Genomic DNA, 17912 nt, shown 5'->3' on the forward strand with positions numbered 1-17912 from the left:
CTGTTTTCACCCTTCTTAAAGAAAAACAAAACAAAGAAACTGCTAGCTAAGAATTTTGTTGCCTGCCAAAGTAAGCTTCATAATTGAAGGAAAAAATAGTCTTTCCCAGACAAGAAAATGCTAAGGAAAATTGCCACCACCACACCAGGTCTACAAGAAATACTCAAAGGAGTTCTAAACACGGAAACAAAAGGACAATACCTACTACCATAAAGATACATGTAAGTACAAAGTTCAAAGACTGATACCTACTACCATAAAGGTAAATGTAAGTACAAAGTTCAAAGATCCTAAAGCAGTTATACAACTGGGACTACAAAGCGACTAACAACATTGTAACAGGTACAAAACCTCACTCATCAATATTAACTTTGAGTGAAAATAGTTTAATTGTTCCACTCAAAAGACAAGATCCAACCATATACTATCTATAAGAGACCCATCTTCTGTGTAATGAGACCCATAGGCTCAAAGTATAGGGATGGAGAAAGATCTGTCACACAAATGGAAAACAAAAAAGAGCAGGGGGTTGTTATTCTTGTTATCAAATAAAACAGACTTTAAACCAACAACAGAAAAAACAAAGACAAAGAAGGGAATTATATAATGATAAAGTGTTCAATTCAACAAGAAGATTTAACTAGCCTAAACATATATACACTCAACACCAGAACATCCAAATTTATAAAACAAATACTACTAGACCTACAAAAAGACAAACAGCCATACAATAACACTGAGGGAATTCAACATCCCACTGCCAACATTAAACAGACCATCGAAGAAGAAAACTAACAAAGAAACTCTCAAGTAAAATTGGACTCTTGACAAAATGAACCTAATAGACATCTGCAAAACATTCCAACTGACAACCACAGGATATAAATTTTTCTTATCTGTGCATGGAACATTCCCTGAACTTGACATATACTTGGTCACAAAGCAAGTCTCAATAAATTCAAGAGTCCAAACCATATCAAGGATACTCTCAGACCATAGTAGAATAAAATTAGAAATCAATACCAGGAGGAACTCTCAAAACCATGCAAGTACATGGAAACTAAACAACTTGGTACTGAATGACTTTAGGGTAAACAACGAAATTAAGGCAGAAATTTTTTAAAAATTTTTGAAACAAATGAAAATAGAGACACAACATACCAATACCTCTGTGATACAGCAAAAGCAGTATTAACAGGAACGTTTATAGCACTAAATGTTTACATCAAAAAGAGAGATCTCAAATTAATAACTTAATATCACACCTAAAGGAAGTAGAAACAAGAACAAACCACACCCAAAGCTAGCAAAAGAAAAGAAAGATCAGAGCAGAACTAAATGAAATTGAGACCGAAAAATTCATAGGAAGAATCAACAAAATCAAAAGTTGGTTATTTGAAAACACAAACAAACTTGATAAGACTACTAGGTAAGACTAACCAAGAAAAAAAGACAGGATTTTAATAAGCACAATCAGATATGACAAAGGTGACATCACAAAGGACAGCATAAAAATACAACAGATTCTGGGACAGTACAATGAACATCCCTATACACACAAACTTGAAAACCTAGAGGAAATGGATTAATTCCTAGAATCACACAATCTCCCAAGACTTAACCAGAAAGACACTCAAATCTTGAATAGACCATTAACAAGTTACAACATTCCATCAGTAATTTTTTAAAAAAATCATCAATCAAATGAAGCCCAGGATCAGCTGGATTTAAAGCCAAATTCTACCATATATACCATATGTACAAAGAAGAACTGGTACCAATTTTACCGAAACTATTCCAAAGAAAGAGATTTTACATATATATACGTATATATACGTATGTATATATATATGTATGTATGTATGTATATATATATGTATGTATGTATGTATGTATGTATGTATATGTATGAAGAAAGATTCCTCCTTAACCTTTCAGATATCAAAATCTGGCAAGGAGACACACACAGAAAGAAAACAAGCAAACACCCATGATGAACATAGACGCAAAACTTATCAGTAAAATACTAGCAAACTACATCCAGATGGACATCAAAAAGTTGAATTCATTGCAATCCACTGAGTTTTATTCCAGAAATACAAGGATGGTTCAACATACGCAAATCAATACATATTACTCACCACATATATAGAATTAAAAACAAAAACCATATGATCATCTCAACTGATATAGAAAAAGCATTCAATAAAGTCCAACGTCATGATAAAAGCCCATAACAAACTAAGCGTTGTAAGAAACACACCTAAAAATAATAAGACCCATATATGACAAACCCACAGCCAACATCATACTGGAGAAGAGTTGAAAGCATTCCCCTCCCACCAAGAAGTGGAACAAGACAAAAATGTGCACTCACACTACTCCTATTCAACATAGTACTAGAAGTCCTAGCCAGAGCAATCAGGAAAGGGAAAGAAAAAAAAAGCATTCAAATAGGAAAAGAGGAAGTGAAATGATGTTTGTTCAATGATGAGAAGATCCTATACCTGGAAAACCCAAAAGATTCCTCCTAAAGACACTAGTCATTAGGATAAATGGCTTCAGTAGTTTCATGACATAAATTTAATGCACAAAAATCAGTTGTGTTTCTATACAGTAATAAAACTCAAGATGAGAATCAAATAAGAACTCAATCCCATTTACAACTGCCACACACACACAAAATAAAATACCTGGAATACATTTAACCAAGGAGGTAAAAAAGAACTACAAAACACTGATGAAAATATAGATGACACAAACAAATGAAAACATATCCCATGCTCACAGATAAGGAGAAATCAATATTGTTAAAATAACTATACTGCCCAAAGCAATTTACAGATTCAACAAACTATCAGACTAAAAATGTCATTTTTCACAGAATTAGAAAAAACTATTCTAAGATTCATATGGAACCAAAAAAAGAGCCTGAGTAGCAAACAAAATCCTAAATGAAAACAACAAAGTATGAGACATCACATTGCCCAACTTCAAACTATACTACAAAGCTATAGTAACCAAAACAGCTTGGTACTGATAGAAAAAAGAGACACATGGAATAATGGAATAGAATACAGAACTCAGAAATAAAGCAGCATACCTGCAACCAACAAATCTTTAACAAAGTCAATAAAAATAAGCAATGGGGAAAGGACTCCCTAATTCAATAAATGGTGCTGGGCTAACGACATCCAGAAGAATGAAACTGGACCTCTACCTATCACCATATACAAAAAAATAACTAGAGATGGATTAAAGACTTAAAGATATGACCTCAAACTATTAAAAAAAAATCATAGAATAAAACCTAGAAAATACCGTTCTAGACACTGGCCTTGGCAAAAAAATTATGAGCAAGTCCTCAAAAACAAAAACAAAAATTGAAAAGTAGTACCTAATTAAACTAAAAAGCTTCTGCACAGCAAAAGAAACTATTAGCAGAATAAATAACCAAAATGTGAGAAAATTCTTGCAAACTACTCATCTGACAAAGGACTAATATCCAGAATCTTAAAGTAACTTAAATCAAGAAAAAAATCAAATAATCCCATTAAAAAGTGAACAAAGGACAGAGACACTTCTCAAAAGACACACAAGTAGCCAACATACATATGAAAAAATACTGAACATCATTAATCATTAGAGAAACGTAAATTGAAACCACAATGAGAAACTATCTCATACAAGTTAGAATGGTGATTTTTCTTTCTATTTATTTTTTATTTTTTTATTTTCCCAAGTCTAAAGTGAAGAATGGTTATTTTTAAAAAGACTGTGGAGAAAAGAGAACAGTTATACACTGTTGGTGGGAATGCAAATTAGTTCAGCCACTGTGGAAAGCAATTTGGAGATATCTCCTACAGCTAAAACAGAACTACCATTCAACCCAGTAATCCCATTTCTAGGTATATACCCAAAGAAAAATAAATTGTTCTACCAAAAGACACCTGAACTCTTATGTTCATCACAGCACTCTTCACAGTTGCAAAAACATGGAATCAACCTATGTGCCCATCAATGGTGGACTAGATAAAGAAAATGTGGTACATATACACCATGGAATGTGACATGGCCATAAAAAAGAATGAAATCATGTCCTTTGTAGCAACATGGATGAAGCTAGAGACCATTATCATAAGTGAAATAAATCAGAAATAAGAGAATCAAATACGCATGTTCTCACTTGTAAGTGGGAGCTAAACAATGCACATGCATGGACATAAAGGTGGAAATAATAAACACTGGAAAGGAAGTAAGGATTGAAAAACAATCTACTTGGGTAATATACTCACCAGTTTAGGTGATGGGTTAGTTCTCTGACGCCCAAATCCCAGCATTACACAATATACTCATACAGCAAACCCGCACACAGACCTCCTGAATCTGTAATTATTTTTTAAAAGACAGGTATAGAGCACCTCTCAGTGCAAGCAGCAGTATGTCTGACAGAAACATGACCAAAAAAGAAGGGATGGGAAATTGATGTTGACCAAACACACTATAGAATTACATGCTGTAGAAAACCAAAAAGGCAACAAGAACACCAAAGCAGTTATCCAATGTCAGCTACCACAAAAAAAAGGTAGAGTAGAGTGGGTAGCGCCTGCTTTAACAGCTAGAAGACTTCCCACATCTATACATCGAAATAAAATTCCAAAGAAAAAGGTCAAAGTTCCAGTCGATCACAATTCATGGAGACAGCTTTCATCCAGATCTGGCTCTGAACTCCCCAGGTACTAACCACCTGGCCATCACTGCCCAACTAATCAAAGAAGTGGACACTGAAGAACATGTTACATCAAAATGATCAAATGTTTTAAAAAAACAAGAGAACTGCAAAGTTGAAGGCTGATTTTTAATGATAGTAATCTCAAATAAGAGACAAAATTAACCAGATAGAAGAAACCCAAAAGTGGTGACCATTCTAAAAACCTAAATGTGTTTAGAATTGTAGCCTAAAAACCAAGAGGGAGTCCTGAAACAAGCAAGCACCTGCTTTGTCCAAAGGTAAGAAGTATATGAACTCAGTAATAATAATGACTATAAAAAAAACAGTTGGGAGGCTGGGTGTGGTGGCTTGTGCCTGTAATCCTAGAACTTTGCGGGGCGGAGGTGAATGGATCACCTGAGGTCAGGAGTTCGAGACCAGTCTGGTCAGCATGGTGAAACCCTGTCTCTATTAAAATAAAAAAATTAGCTGGGCTTAGTAGCGGCCGTCTGTAATCCCAGCTACTTAGGAGGCTGAGGCAGGAGAATTGCTTGAACGCGGGGGGTGGAGGTTGCAGTGAGCCACTGCATCACTTCACTCTAGCCTGGACAAAAGAGCAACACTCTGCCTAAAAAAACAAAAATAATAAACAAAACCAGATGGGAGTTTCCAGAGTATTAGCATATGGAGTCATGGATAAAGTTAGAGGTTTTGTTTTTTTCTTTTTTCTTTACTCCTCAAAATTCAACTTCAGTGAATTTTGTTATTATATTCCAACTGGAAGCTATTTTATAAAATTTATTTTGATGTGGACATCCCTTTTATACCACTGCACTAGGCTGAATGGAAATAACAGTGTGTGCTAAAACTGCATGTGTGAGAGAGAGAGAGAGAGAGAGAGAGAGAGAGAGAGAGAGAGAGAGAGAGAGAGAGAGAATGTGTGTGTTTTTATTTATGATGTATGCACATTTCCAAACAACTGGTTTGTTCTGTAGTGACAGAGTTTGGTATTTTTTTTTCTTCTAGCCATTGCTACACCCTATTACAAGCACAGGCAGATATTTGGCATAAATTTCTTATCACTGCCACTCTCTGAACTGAGATAACCTACATCTTAAAAAATGGGATTTGGTACCAAGAAAAGACTTTTTTTCACTAAATTTTTGTTTCAAAACATACTCGTTTCCACTGTCCTCCACATGTGCCTTATAGTTTTGCCAGAATTGACTTTGAGGGGGTTTTTTAAAGAAACATTTTCTTGGCTTGGCGTTGTAGCTCATGCCTGTAATCCTAGTACTTTGGGAGGCCAAGGGGGATGATCTCTTGAGGCCAGGAGTTCGAGATCAGCCTGGGCAACACAGTGAGACCTTCCTCCATTTCTAAAATAAAAAGTTGTTTGTTTTTTTTTTTTAAAGAAATGTTTTAAGTGATAAAATAGTCTGCCACTGGATGGCAAGTAATCAGAACATAGGATGTCTACTGTGATATTCCTACAAACATACCCAATTTTAATCTCATCATGAGGAAAATAGCAGAGACACTTAACTTGGGACAATCTACAGAAATAATTGGACTGTAACCTTCACGAGTGTTTTAAGTTATGAAGTCAAACAATCCTTTGACTAAAAAAGGACAAAAGATACTATGTCCTTTGATAAAGTACATAGAACAACTGTCAAAATCTGAATAAGGTCTGAGATTTACACAGTAGCACTGTATCAATGCCAATCTTTATTTTGATGGTAATACTCTTGTTATGTAAGGGAAAGTTCTTGTTTCTAGAAAATAAGAAGTATGTTCTAAGGTATTGAGGTTAATAGGGCACTAGGTAAACAACAGTCAAATGGCTAAAAGAAAAATTTCTAAACAGTGCTTGCAACTTTTCTATAAACTTCAGATTATTTCCAAATTATTATTATTATTTTTTTTTGAGACAGAATTTCACTCTTGTTGCCCAGGCTGGAGTGCAATGACATGATCTCAAGCGATTCTGCTTCCTAGGTTCAAGCGATTCTCCTGCCTCAGCCTCCCAAGTAGCTAAGATTACAGGGATGTGCCACCATGCCCAGTCAATTTTGTATTTTTAGTAGAGACGGGTTTTTCCATGTTGGTCAAGCTGGTCTTGAACTCCAGACCTCACGTGATCCACCTGCCTCAGCCTCCCAAAGTGCTGGGATTACAGGCATGAGCCACTGTGTCTGGACTGTTTCCAAATTAATTAAGTGATGTTTCTTGGAGGTGGGGGGGGAAGCAACCCTAATCTCTCTTTAGCATTCAGTAAAGGAACACAGATAGTATTAAAATCTCATAGATATATTTAAAAAATAAAATTAAAAAAAAAAAAAAAAGGCCAGGCGTGGTGGCTCACGCCTGTAATCCAAGCACTTTGGAGGCCAAGGTGGGCGAATCACCTGAGGTCGGGAGTTCAAGACCAGCCTGACCAACATGGTGAAACCCTGTCTTTGAAAAATAAAATAAAATCTGATAGATATAGAAAAAGAATCAAATGTGTCTGCACATTTAGTTCAAGAGGATTTTTGAAGATTTTTTTTTGAAAAGTTAAGAAATTTAAATGAGGTAACAAGGTTTTAGTCAGCTTTTTATAGTAAGAACAGAAAGGTTGTCTAATCACATACTCTTCCCCAGCATTTTTTTTTTAATTGAGTAAACTTTCATGCCAGTTATCTTTAAAATGCCCTTTACTTTCTAATATTCTTAATGGAAAAAAAATAGAACTATAAAAACTTCTAGGGCAAGATAAGCAATTCAGCATGAATGCTCAATCAAAGAGAGGACTAAGAGAAATGGCATTACTCTATAACTTCTCTCATTCTCACTCATCCCTACCAACACACCCCAGTTTTAAATTCAAATGTCATGAAAATTTGATGCTTTTCACCAAAAAGCTTACCTACCACAATCAAGCTGGCTTCACCCATGGGATGCAAGGCTGGTTCCAAATATGCAAATTAATAAGGATAATTTATCACATAAACAGAACTAAAGACAACAACCACATAATTATCTCAAGAGACCCAGAAAAGGCCTTTGATAACAAGGTGTGGTCGCTCACGCCTGTAATCCCAGCACTTTGCTAGGCCAAGGCAGGTGGATCATGAGGTCAAGAGATCAAGACCATCCTGGCCAACAAGGTGAAACACCGTCTCTACTAGAAACATAAAAATTAGCTGGGCATGGTGGCGCACCTGTAGTCCCAGCTACTCAGGAGACTAAGCCAGAAGAATCGCTGGAACCCAGGAGGCAGAGGTCGCAGTAAGCCAAGATTGTACCACTGCACTCCAGCCTGGCAACAGAGCAAGACTCCACCTAAAAAAAAAAACACCTTCTCAATAAACTAGGTATCGAAGGAACATACCTCAAAATAGTAAGAGCCAGCCGGGCACAGTGGCTCACACCTACAATCCCAGCATGGATCACCTAAGGCCAGGAGGTCAAGACCAGCCTGGGCAACATGGTGAAACCCCGTCTCCAACAAAAATACAAAAACTTAGTCAGGTGTGGTGGTGGGTACCTATAATCCCAGGTACTTGGGAGGCTGAGTCAGGAGAATTGCTTGAACCTGGGAGGCAGAGGTTGCAGTCAGCTGAGATGGTAACATTGTACTCCAGCCTGGGCAACAGGAGCAAAACTCCGTCTCCACCCACCCCCCCCACCCCAAAAATAGTAAGAGACATTTATGACAAACCCACAGCCAATATTATACTGAATGGACAAAAGGTGGAAGCATTCCCCTTGAAAACCAGCACAAGACAAGGATGCCCTCTCTCACCACTCCTATCCAACACGGTATTAGAAGTTCTGGCCAGGGCAATCAAGCAAGAGAAAGAAATAAAGCATATTCAGATAGGAAGAGAGGAAGTCAAATTGTCTTTGTCTGCAAATGACATGATCCTATGTCTAGAAAATCCCATTGTCTCGGCCCAAAAGCTTCTCAAGCTGATAAGCAACTTCAGCGAAGTTTCAGGATGCAAAATGTGCAAGAGTCAGGAGCACTCCTCTACACCAACAACAGACAAGCAGAGAGCCAAACTATAAATGAACTCCCATTCACAACAGCCACAAAGACAATTAATACCTAAGAATATAGCTCACAAGGGAAGTAAAGGACCTCTTCAAGGAGAACTACAAACTACTGCTCAAGGAAATCAGAGAGGACACAAACAAATGAAAAAATATACCATGTTCATGGATAGAAAGAATCAATATCATGAAAATGGCCATACTACCACCCAAAGTAATTTATAGATTCAATGCTATTCCCATTAACTACTATTGACGTTCTTCACAGAATTAGAAAAAACTATTTAAAAATTCACATGGAACCAAAAAAAGAGCTTGTATATCCAAGACAATCCTAGTAAAAAGAACAAAGCTGGAGGCATCACACTACCTGACTTAAAACTATACTTCAAGGCAAAACAGCATGGTAGTGGTACAAAAACAGACAAATGGAACAGAACAGGGAACTCAGAAATAAAACCACAATTCTACAACCATCTGATTGTCAACAAACCTGGCAAAAGCAAACAACGGGGAAAGGATTTCCTATTTAATAAATGTTGCTGGGAGAATTAACTAGCCATATGCAGAAAATTGAAACTGGACCCCCCTTCCTTATACCTTAGGAAAAAATAAAATTAACTCAAGATGGACTAAAGACTTATGTGTAAAACCCAAAACTATAAAAACTCTAGAAGAAAATCTAGGCAATACCATTGAGAACATAGGCACAGGCAAAGATTTCATGATGAAATTGCCAAAAGAAATTGCAACATAAATTGTCTCAAAAAAAAAAAAGAGTCAAGAAACAACAGATGTTGGTGAGGTTGCAGAGAAATAGGAATGCTTTTACACTGTTGGTAGGAATGTAAATTAGTTCAACCATGTGGAAGATAGTGTGGTAATTAATCGAAGATCTAGAATTAGAAATACTGACACAGTAATCCCATTACTGGGTCTATACTCAAAAGAATATAATCATTCTATTACAAAGATAGATTTACGCATATGCTCACTGCAGCACTATTCACAACAGCATGGATCAACCCAAATGCTCATCAATGATAGATGGGATGAAGAAAATGTGGTACATATACACCATGAAACACTATGCAGCCATAAAAAAGAGATCATGTCCTTTGCAGGGACACAGATTAAGCTGGAAGACATTATCCTCAGCAAACTAACGCAGGAGAAGAAAAGCAAGTACTGCATGTTCTCGCTTACAAGAGGGAGCTAAACAATAAGAACACATGCACACAGGAAGGGGAACAACACACACGGGGGCCTGTTGGGGGGCAGGGCCAGGGGATGGACAACATTAGGAAAAAGAGCTAATGCATGCTGGGCTTAATACCTAGGTGATGGGTTGGCAGGTACAGCAAACCACCATGGCACACATTTACCTATGTAACAAACCTGTGCATCCTGCACATGTACCCTGGAACTTAAAAATTAAAAAACAGCAAACAAACAATAAAATGTCGGTGCTTCTCAGAAACAACTAGGCCTCAGTCAGAATTAGGTGTTCTATGCACCCTAACTTCCAAGGGAAAGACTGTTCTTGACCAACTTCAATTAGATATATATTGTGTGGCTTATCTAGTAGATCTTAATTTATAGTCATATTCTCAGATTTCCACAATTGTGAAAGACCTGTCTTGGGTTCAGAGTGTATACAGTGGTCATGTAATAGCAAACCTAGCTCCCTTGAATCATTAACTTCACAGGGCTACACACTACACTAAGAGATAATTATGAAGTCAGATAGCAAATGTATCTCAACCTACCACAAAGGTAGCATTTTTAACTTGTTAAGCATTTCCTAGAAGCGATATGCCCTATAATTTGGGAAGGTAGTCACAAATTTCTAGTTCCAATACATTACCATTTTCACATATGAAACCATTCACAAAAGTGGACAAAGCTGTAGAAAAATGATGACTTATTTTTAATAGGAGACAACGGACCATTCCTAATGGGACATATATTCTCTTTCAAGCAAAGGAAACATCCTCCTTAATACATTTTGTCACTTTCTGAATAGAAACCTTTTAAGCAGAGATGAACAGTGGGCTAACATGTTTCAGATGCACTTGCAGTTACTATTGAAGAAAAGCCAGGAAAAGTAGTAAGTTATTTTTTAAAAGTTTTTTTCCATGTCAGAGCCTGAGAAATTCTAATTCGAACATTAAGCAATTCCACGTATTTTCTAACTTTCCATGGGTTCCAAAAATAGAGAAAGGAACCCAATTTTGAAATGTGGGTTTTTAAAACTTACAGCATTTTTACATAAAACTGAGAGTAATTTTTGAACATCTTTACTTCTTTGAAACATTGTACACTGTGTAAAACACTGGGATGCGTGGGTTAGCGCAGACTTATAAAAATGTAAGGATGTTCATACTTACATTTCATACTTAGTAAATTAACTAAATTTTTTAAAGATCCTTTTATGCCCCTACTAGATCAAAAGCTCCTTAAGAGGTTAAGACCATGTTGATTTTATGGATGTATGTTCAGCTCCTAGCAAAGTCTATGAAATACAGAGATGGTTGTTTAATCCAAGTTTCTATTTATATTTATAGTAAATCGCTATCTCCCTGCTGCTACCCTCAGCCTCCAAGAAAGTTAGCTCTCTTCAACTAATGCTTCTAAGGACAACTGGGGCCAGATAAATCTCTCTAAATCAATAAAGATCCCAGCAACTCAACTGCTTCAAGAGACAAGAGACAGAAGATTTCTACACATTAAGTATTTAGTCAGTAACAATATAAAGCACTCTGAAACAGAGTAGGATTTTTTTTTTTAAGTATTTTGAAAGACAACAGAAGATCAGAGCTGAAATAGGGAGAATGCAATTCTACTTCAATGCAGCCAATTTATCTGTCTTTTCACATACATGATTTAGTTTCACCTTACGAAAATATGGGTAAAATTACAAATTTTATAAATTAAAAAAACTGAGGCTCAGAGAAGTAGCTTGAGCAAAAAAGCTGTCAGAAGATCAAAATTTACAGCCAGATTTGTCTAAATCCAAATCTCATGACCATACCAATATATTACCTCAGAACAAAATTTAATTTAGTTTTTAGGATTCATTTTAAATAATAAAAATGGACAAATGACACATATTTATAAGGTAAATTAATAGCAACTTATAAAGCATATGCACTCACCTGCCCTGCTTTACTAAATCGATGGCCTGCCAATATCATATGAAATGCGTATTTTCTAACCATGGGACTTTTCATGTTTATAAAGCAATGTGCCGCCTGTTCCAAAAGAAGTGCACTTCGAAGATCAGAATCCTATTGAATGTTTAAAAGAGAAAAAGGTTAGTTTCACCAAGTTTAAAGTAAAAGATAACTGATGAAAAAACATTTAATTTCTTAATATATAGCATATCCAATGTTTAACTTAAGAGTATATGAGGGCAAAGATCAAGAGGCAAACCAATCTTGATTCTCCCAATAAACACAAAATTCTTATGAGCTTTGAAAAATTTTCTACCATGAAATACTTAGCTTTTCATAAAAGCCAAATGTCTGGTTATGATATATGCCATTTAACAAATCTGCGAAGAACTGCAATCCCTTCTCAAATGGGAAATATGTAAACTACAAATTTAATACAAGTATACCAATAAAAATAAACCAGAAACCATTTACACCAATCTAATTTTCTTCAGAAAACTGACTTGGTAGCGTATTTCCATCCACCCAAGAAAAAAAAAATGTACACAGATTATGAAATATTCTAATCTACTGCTTTATTCTCTGTAAAATTTTACTGTATTTAAAGGAATCCTGAACTTTTGCTATAATTCCAGAGGGCCAAATCGATTGCATTTCATTAAAAAGTTCATAGGTTTCAGCTTCAAAGATTTTCTTTTCACTTATTAGGACATTAATAAAGAATACAACGCAGTAAGTTTCCACTTTGACTGACCCTTAAAGTACAGCATCTACAAAACCATATACTACATTTCGTCATCACCCTTAAGACAAATCTTTCAACTGAAAGAGTCATCATGTTACAGATAACTGAGAAAGTACTGAAGGTTGCTGATTAAATATCAACAACATTTTCAAACTTTCTCCAGGTTTGTAGCTGTTCTCAAGCTGAACTTACCATGCCCTTCCATGTGTTCTGCTGCCATTATTTTCCCCAGGGAAAGTTGAAAACAGAAAACATTGACTTTAAATGCAATAATTTCAACAAATTATAGTTACATCAAAAGTGTTCACAGACCATTGATTATCATAAACTATCTCTGCGTCAATCATAAAATTATACTAGAGCTGAAATAGACACGAGGAAACCATCTAGAAAGCATTTAGGAAATGGCAGCTATTATCTATTTCAACCTCCTCATGACAAAAAAACAAATGACTACATGATTGCTCTAGTAATTAAGATCCAAAAACTAGTAAGTAGAAAAGTCAGGAATACATAATTGAGTGGTTATTAAAAAAGGGTTTGTGCCAGAAATACTTAGGCACAAGTATTCCTTTTTTTTTTTTTTTTTACGAAAATGTTTTCTTTTTAAAAATTAATACAATTTTTAAAAAATTGTTTAAAAATTTTTAAAAAGTTTATAAAAATTAAATACAAACTAATTTACGAAAATGTTTTTTTAAAAATTAATACAAACTAATTTTTTAAAAAAGAATACATGTTTGAAGAAAAAAGTGAAATTTTTCTTTCCCAGTGCATACTGTCTGTCATTTGCCAGAGGTAGCTATTCTTTACAAGCTTAGTGTTGTTGTGCATTTCTGTCACCCCTCCCATATATGCATGCACATGTGTTTACATGCCTAATACATATGGATTTTTAAAAATACACATATATTTTGATACATAAGTGGTATTTATATAGAGTACCCTGCTTTTTTCACTTAATGTAGGGGACACCTTTCTAAGACATCTACATCTGTCTCATTTCTTTTGAAGCTACACTGTATTTCATTATATAAATGTACCCTAACTTACCAACTGATTGTTTCATAGTTATTACATAAAATGCTTTGATAACTATCTTTATAAAAACATATTTGAATTATTTGGACACTTTTAATAGAGAAATGTCTGGAAACAGACTGCTGAGTTAATGAAAGCTATGCATATGCTTCAAATTCTAATCAATATGGCCAAACTGCTACAAAAAAAGTAGCATCAGTACATACGCTCATCAACAAAGAATAAGAGTATATGTGTTCCACTCTATTCAGCCAAAAATCTTTAAAATTTTTACCTAATAAAATTAAAATGACAGCTTGGGAGCTCACACCTGTAATTCCAGAACTTTGAGAGACGAAGGTGGGGATCATTTGAGCCAAAGAGTTCAAGACCAGCCCGGGCAACGTAAAGAGACCCCGACTGTACAAAAAGTAGCTGGGCATGGTGATGAGTGTCTGTGGTCCTACCTACATGGGAGGACAAAGCAGGAGAATCATCTGAGCCCAGGAGGCTGCAGCAGCAGTGAGCAATGACTGCACCACTGCATTCCAGCCTTGGCGAAAGAATGATACCCTGTCTCAAAAAAGAAAAAAAAAACCTTGTTTCTTAACATACATTTCTTTAATAGTAGGGCTGTTAAATCTTTTCATATGTTTAGGGGATTTTGTACTTTTCCTGTGAATTGCCTGTTTATGCTCTTTTGTGAATGGTTTCTTGTGATTTTCTGCTTTGTAAGAGCCTTCTGTATATTTAATATTAGTCCTTTGTAATGTATTTTGCAAATAGTATTTCCCAGTTTTGACATGGAAGAATGTATTCTTTTATAAGCAAGCACACTATCTTTGCCTTTATGGTGTCAAGACATTGCATCAAACTAAAAAAGGATATTATCAATCCAGGACTTTGAAGAATGCTGCCCTAGTATTTGCTTCTAGGGGTGTGTGTGTGTGTGTGTGTGTGTGTGTGTATGTGTATTAGTCTGGCTTCATTTTTTATTATAGCTTAATTAAGCCATAATATATTAACATGAAATGAATAAGCTAAGATTCCAACCCCAAACAGCTGGTTAGATGTCACAATACCATTTTGTGAGTAACTTAGCTTTCTCCACTGATTTTAAATAATACCTTGTGTACAGTATTTAAATTCTCATTCTAGCCCATTAATAGTTTTATTCTTATCACTGTATCATTTTACTTTCTGTAGCCTTACATTTTAATATCTATAATTTTAATATTTAAAATAGGTAATTCCCCCTAATTATTGTTTCTATTTCAGAATTTCACTTAGGCCTCAACAGGGTTAAGTTCTATAATTTCTTAAGTTTACTCTTAGCACAATGCACATATGCATGCATGCATGCATGCATGCATACACACACACATACATGACAAATATATATAGAGAGAGAGATATACACACACATTTTTTAATTGCCTATGAAGCTTCATTGAACTGCAAAATTTGGATGGGCAGCAATCCTGGACATTCTAATAAGCTAAGAATATCCCCTGAGAATATTTAATGGTTTGTAAATGATTCTAATGTACAATCCGGTTAAGAACCAAAACAATAAACCCTTAGCAATCCCAAATTTAACCCTCAAGAACTGACCAACTGAGAGCAGATGTGGAAGTCCATGGTCTGTATTAATTTAGCTGAAACAAAATTTTCACTCTTGCATGTAGGGAATCATACAGTCATTCTAGACTGACTGAGAATCAGTTTCTAGAGCTGAACACCCTGCTTTCATATCTTACTCATTTTATTCTTCCTTAGATCCCTATTCTTATTGTGACACCCAAAGTGGTAAAAACATTGTTTAGGGGGGAGAAAAATAGCCCTGAAAAGAATGACAACTGCTATCAGTATTGACGGAAGAGAAACAAAAGGATTTTTACAAAGTGATGGTTTTATCCAGAAAACAAAGGCTTTAAATGAATTGAAGGATAAAATTTTAATATAGTGGTGTATTTCATACTATCTTATAACAAGTTTTATATATGTTCTATAAGAAACTAAAAAGAAAAAAAAATCTGTGATAGCACTTTAGCAAGAACTCCGGTCTACAAAAACTCTGTCCACAACCAAGAGGTAATTTTAACAAAAGATAAAAAGAACAATAACTTAAAATATAAGAGTATATACAGGAGAAAAAAAAAATCACCTAAGGTAGAAGCCTCAATAAATACTTCAATAAAAACACAGCTGAAAAAACTACCAGTGTCAGCTAATTAACTGAATCAAATATAAAATAAAAGATGACTCTAAGCTTTTAAGCTTTCATCTCTGCATAACTGTGAGGTTAACAGAAAACAAAGGTGCTATCAGCTGATAAATTTCCCGGAGGACCAGTTGCTCCCAAGCTGAAGCAACATACAAAAAACTGATATTAGCATCCCTAGAAACTGAATTTTCATATTTAAATACAGTAACAGAAAAAAATGGGTTATACGACCAGAGTAAGTATTCAACACAGGAACAGACACAGGCAGGTATGTCTTAAGCATTAAATTCATATATGTCCTATGTGGTGATGAATGTGGCCATGCTTTATCATTAAACTGGGTTTGCTCAGCCATTCTGAGAATCAAATGGGCATAAAACAAAAAATAAGATCCACTTCCCCATAAATTTGCAGTATTGAAAGTCAAAGCACAACTCCTTATGCCCAAGGCCACATTAACTATCTTTTGGTATAATGGTATCAGCAAAAATCTAGGGGACACAGTTCAGGAATGCCAAGAGTATGTAACTGAATTCTCCAGCTTCAAGAACAGTATGCATCTCTTGATATTATACAGCCTTTCTAGTTAACAAAATACATACAGTAAATCGAAATTATTGGTAAAGATTTAACAATTTACAAATATTATTAGTTTCAAGTTATCTCAAAGAAATTTATAAAAGGTATAGCAGAAAAGGCCACTGAAAATCACAATTTCTGGGTAAATGTACCACCTGGCTCCTCTCCCCACCACATGGCAGGAAGTAACAATGATATATTTTCTAGACTTTCATGATAAAATAAATCATCCAAATTTTAAAAAGAAAAGTGAAAGCAAAGAGTTGGAAAGAAGAGAAAAATGTCAAAAAATAACACGGTTATAATGCAGACAGGAGAATTTGCTCTGAAGAAATTTTATTCACATATGTGGATAGAATGGCAGTTTAAAGCATTTAAGCAAGGGGAAAGAAAAGTAATTTTATTCAAGCTCCTGAACCACAAATTCTTTTAATATTCACTGATAATCCTTAGGTTGAAAAACACAGCAACACATTCAAACCCAAATTAAGATTATTTATTATAAGAGAACATCAAAATACTCAAAAGCCTACATTCAGCTCTACAAAATAGTTTGGCATCTATTCATATTTATGAGTGTCCATGCAATTAACAATTATTAAATATTTTAAATATCACTTCTGAATCTTAGATCTTACAGAAACTTTTGTAGAAGAATGAATGAATCAGTTCCAACAAACATTTGTAGAGCATCTAATCCATGTGCCAAGGCCAGTGTTAGGCAACAGGAATAAAAACAGAAGGCAACATGGTTCCCTGCCCTCAAGATGCTAACAACTTAAGAAGTTTAAACATAATTTCCAATATATAATATGATAAAACATGGTAAGTCAGGTCTTAACAGTATTATATGAGAGAGCAGAACAGAGGCACATAAGACAAACGGATATTAGGAAAGACCATCTCAAGTACACAACTGATACCATGACTATTAATAATTAGGCGAAGCAATATGAAAAAGGCCACAGTCCCAGAGAAAAAAATACCAAGAATGAGAACTAGAGGAGTAGGAGAAGTTTATAAAAAACATCAACAAAAACAAAAGAAAGATAAGTAAACTATTTGGAGATATAAAAAGAAAATATATTTTAAAAGATCAAACTTTTTAAAATTAAATAAATAAATAATGTTTTAAGAGCGTGAAAACAAAAATCACCCCCACCCCCACCTCCACTCTGCATTGGATTACAGACAGGATAGGAGAATATAGGAACATCTCAAACCATTTCTGCATTGAGCAAACGGAGGGCTAGTTAGCGATAACATAATTGAAGATCATAATACCAGGTAAAAAATGTTACAGGTTTATCAATATGTTAATTTAAGATGCCCTAGAAACATACAAGTAGATAAATCTTTTTTTTTCCTTGTTGTTGAGACAGTTTTGCTCTGTCGCCCAGGCTGGAGTGCAAT

General features: G+C 35.1%; 1 protein-coding gene across 31 annotated transcripts in view; it reads right to left on the reverse strand.

The window, feature by feature from the left end:
* The window catches only part of TRAPPC8 (trafficking protein particle complex subunit 8), a 115361-nt gene that overhangs the window by 53112 nt on the left and 44337 nt on the right, over positions 1-17912 (reverse strand). For 13 of the 31 annotated variants that reach the window (XM_078347952.1, XM_078347942.1, XM_078347941.1 and 10 more), the window contains one exon: positions 11911-12042. In XM_078347952.1, coding sequence (XP_078204078.1) covers positions 11911-12042 — 132 coding nt within the window. Of the gene's footprint in view, positions 1-11910; positions 12043-12865; positions 12887-17912 lie in introns of all 31 variants that reach the window. The other 18 variants (XM_078347949.1, XM_078347939.1, XM_078347937.1 and 15 more) reach the window with 2 other exon arrangements.

The sequence above is a fragment of the Callithrix jacchus genome, chromosome 13 (assembly GCF_049354715.1).
Source record: "Callithrix jacchus isolate 240 chromosome 13, calJac240_pri, whole genome shotgun sequence".
NCBI lineage: Eukaryota > Metazoa > Chordata > Mammalia > Primates > Cebidae > Callithrix > Callithrix jacchus.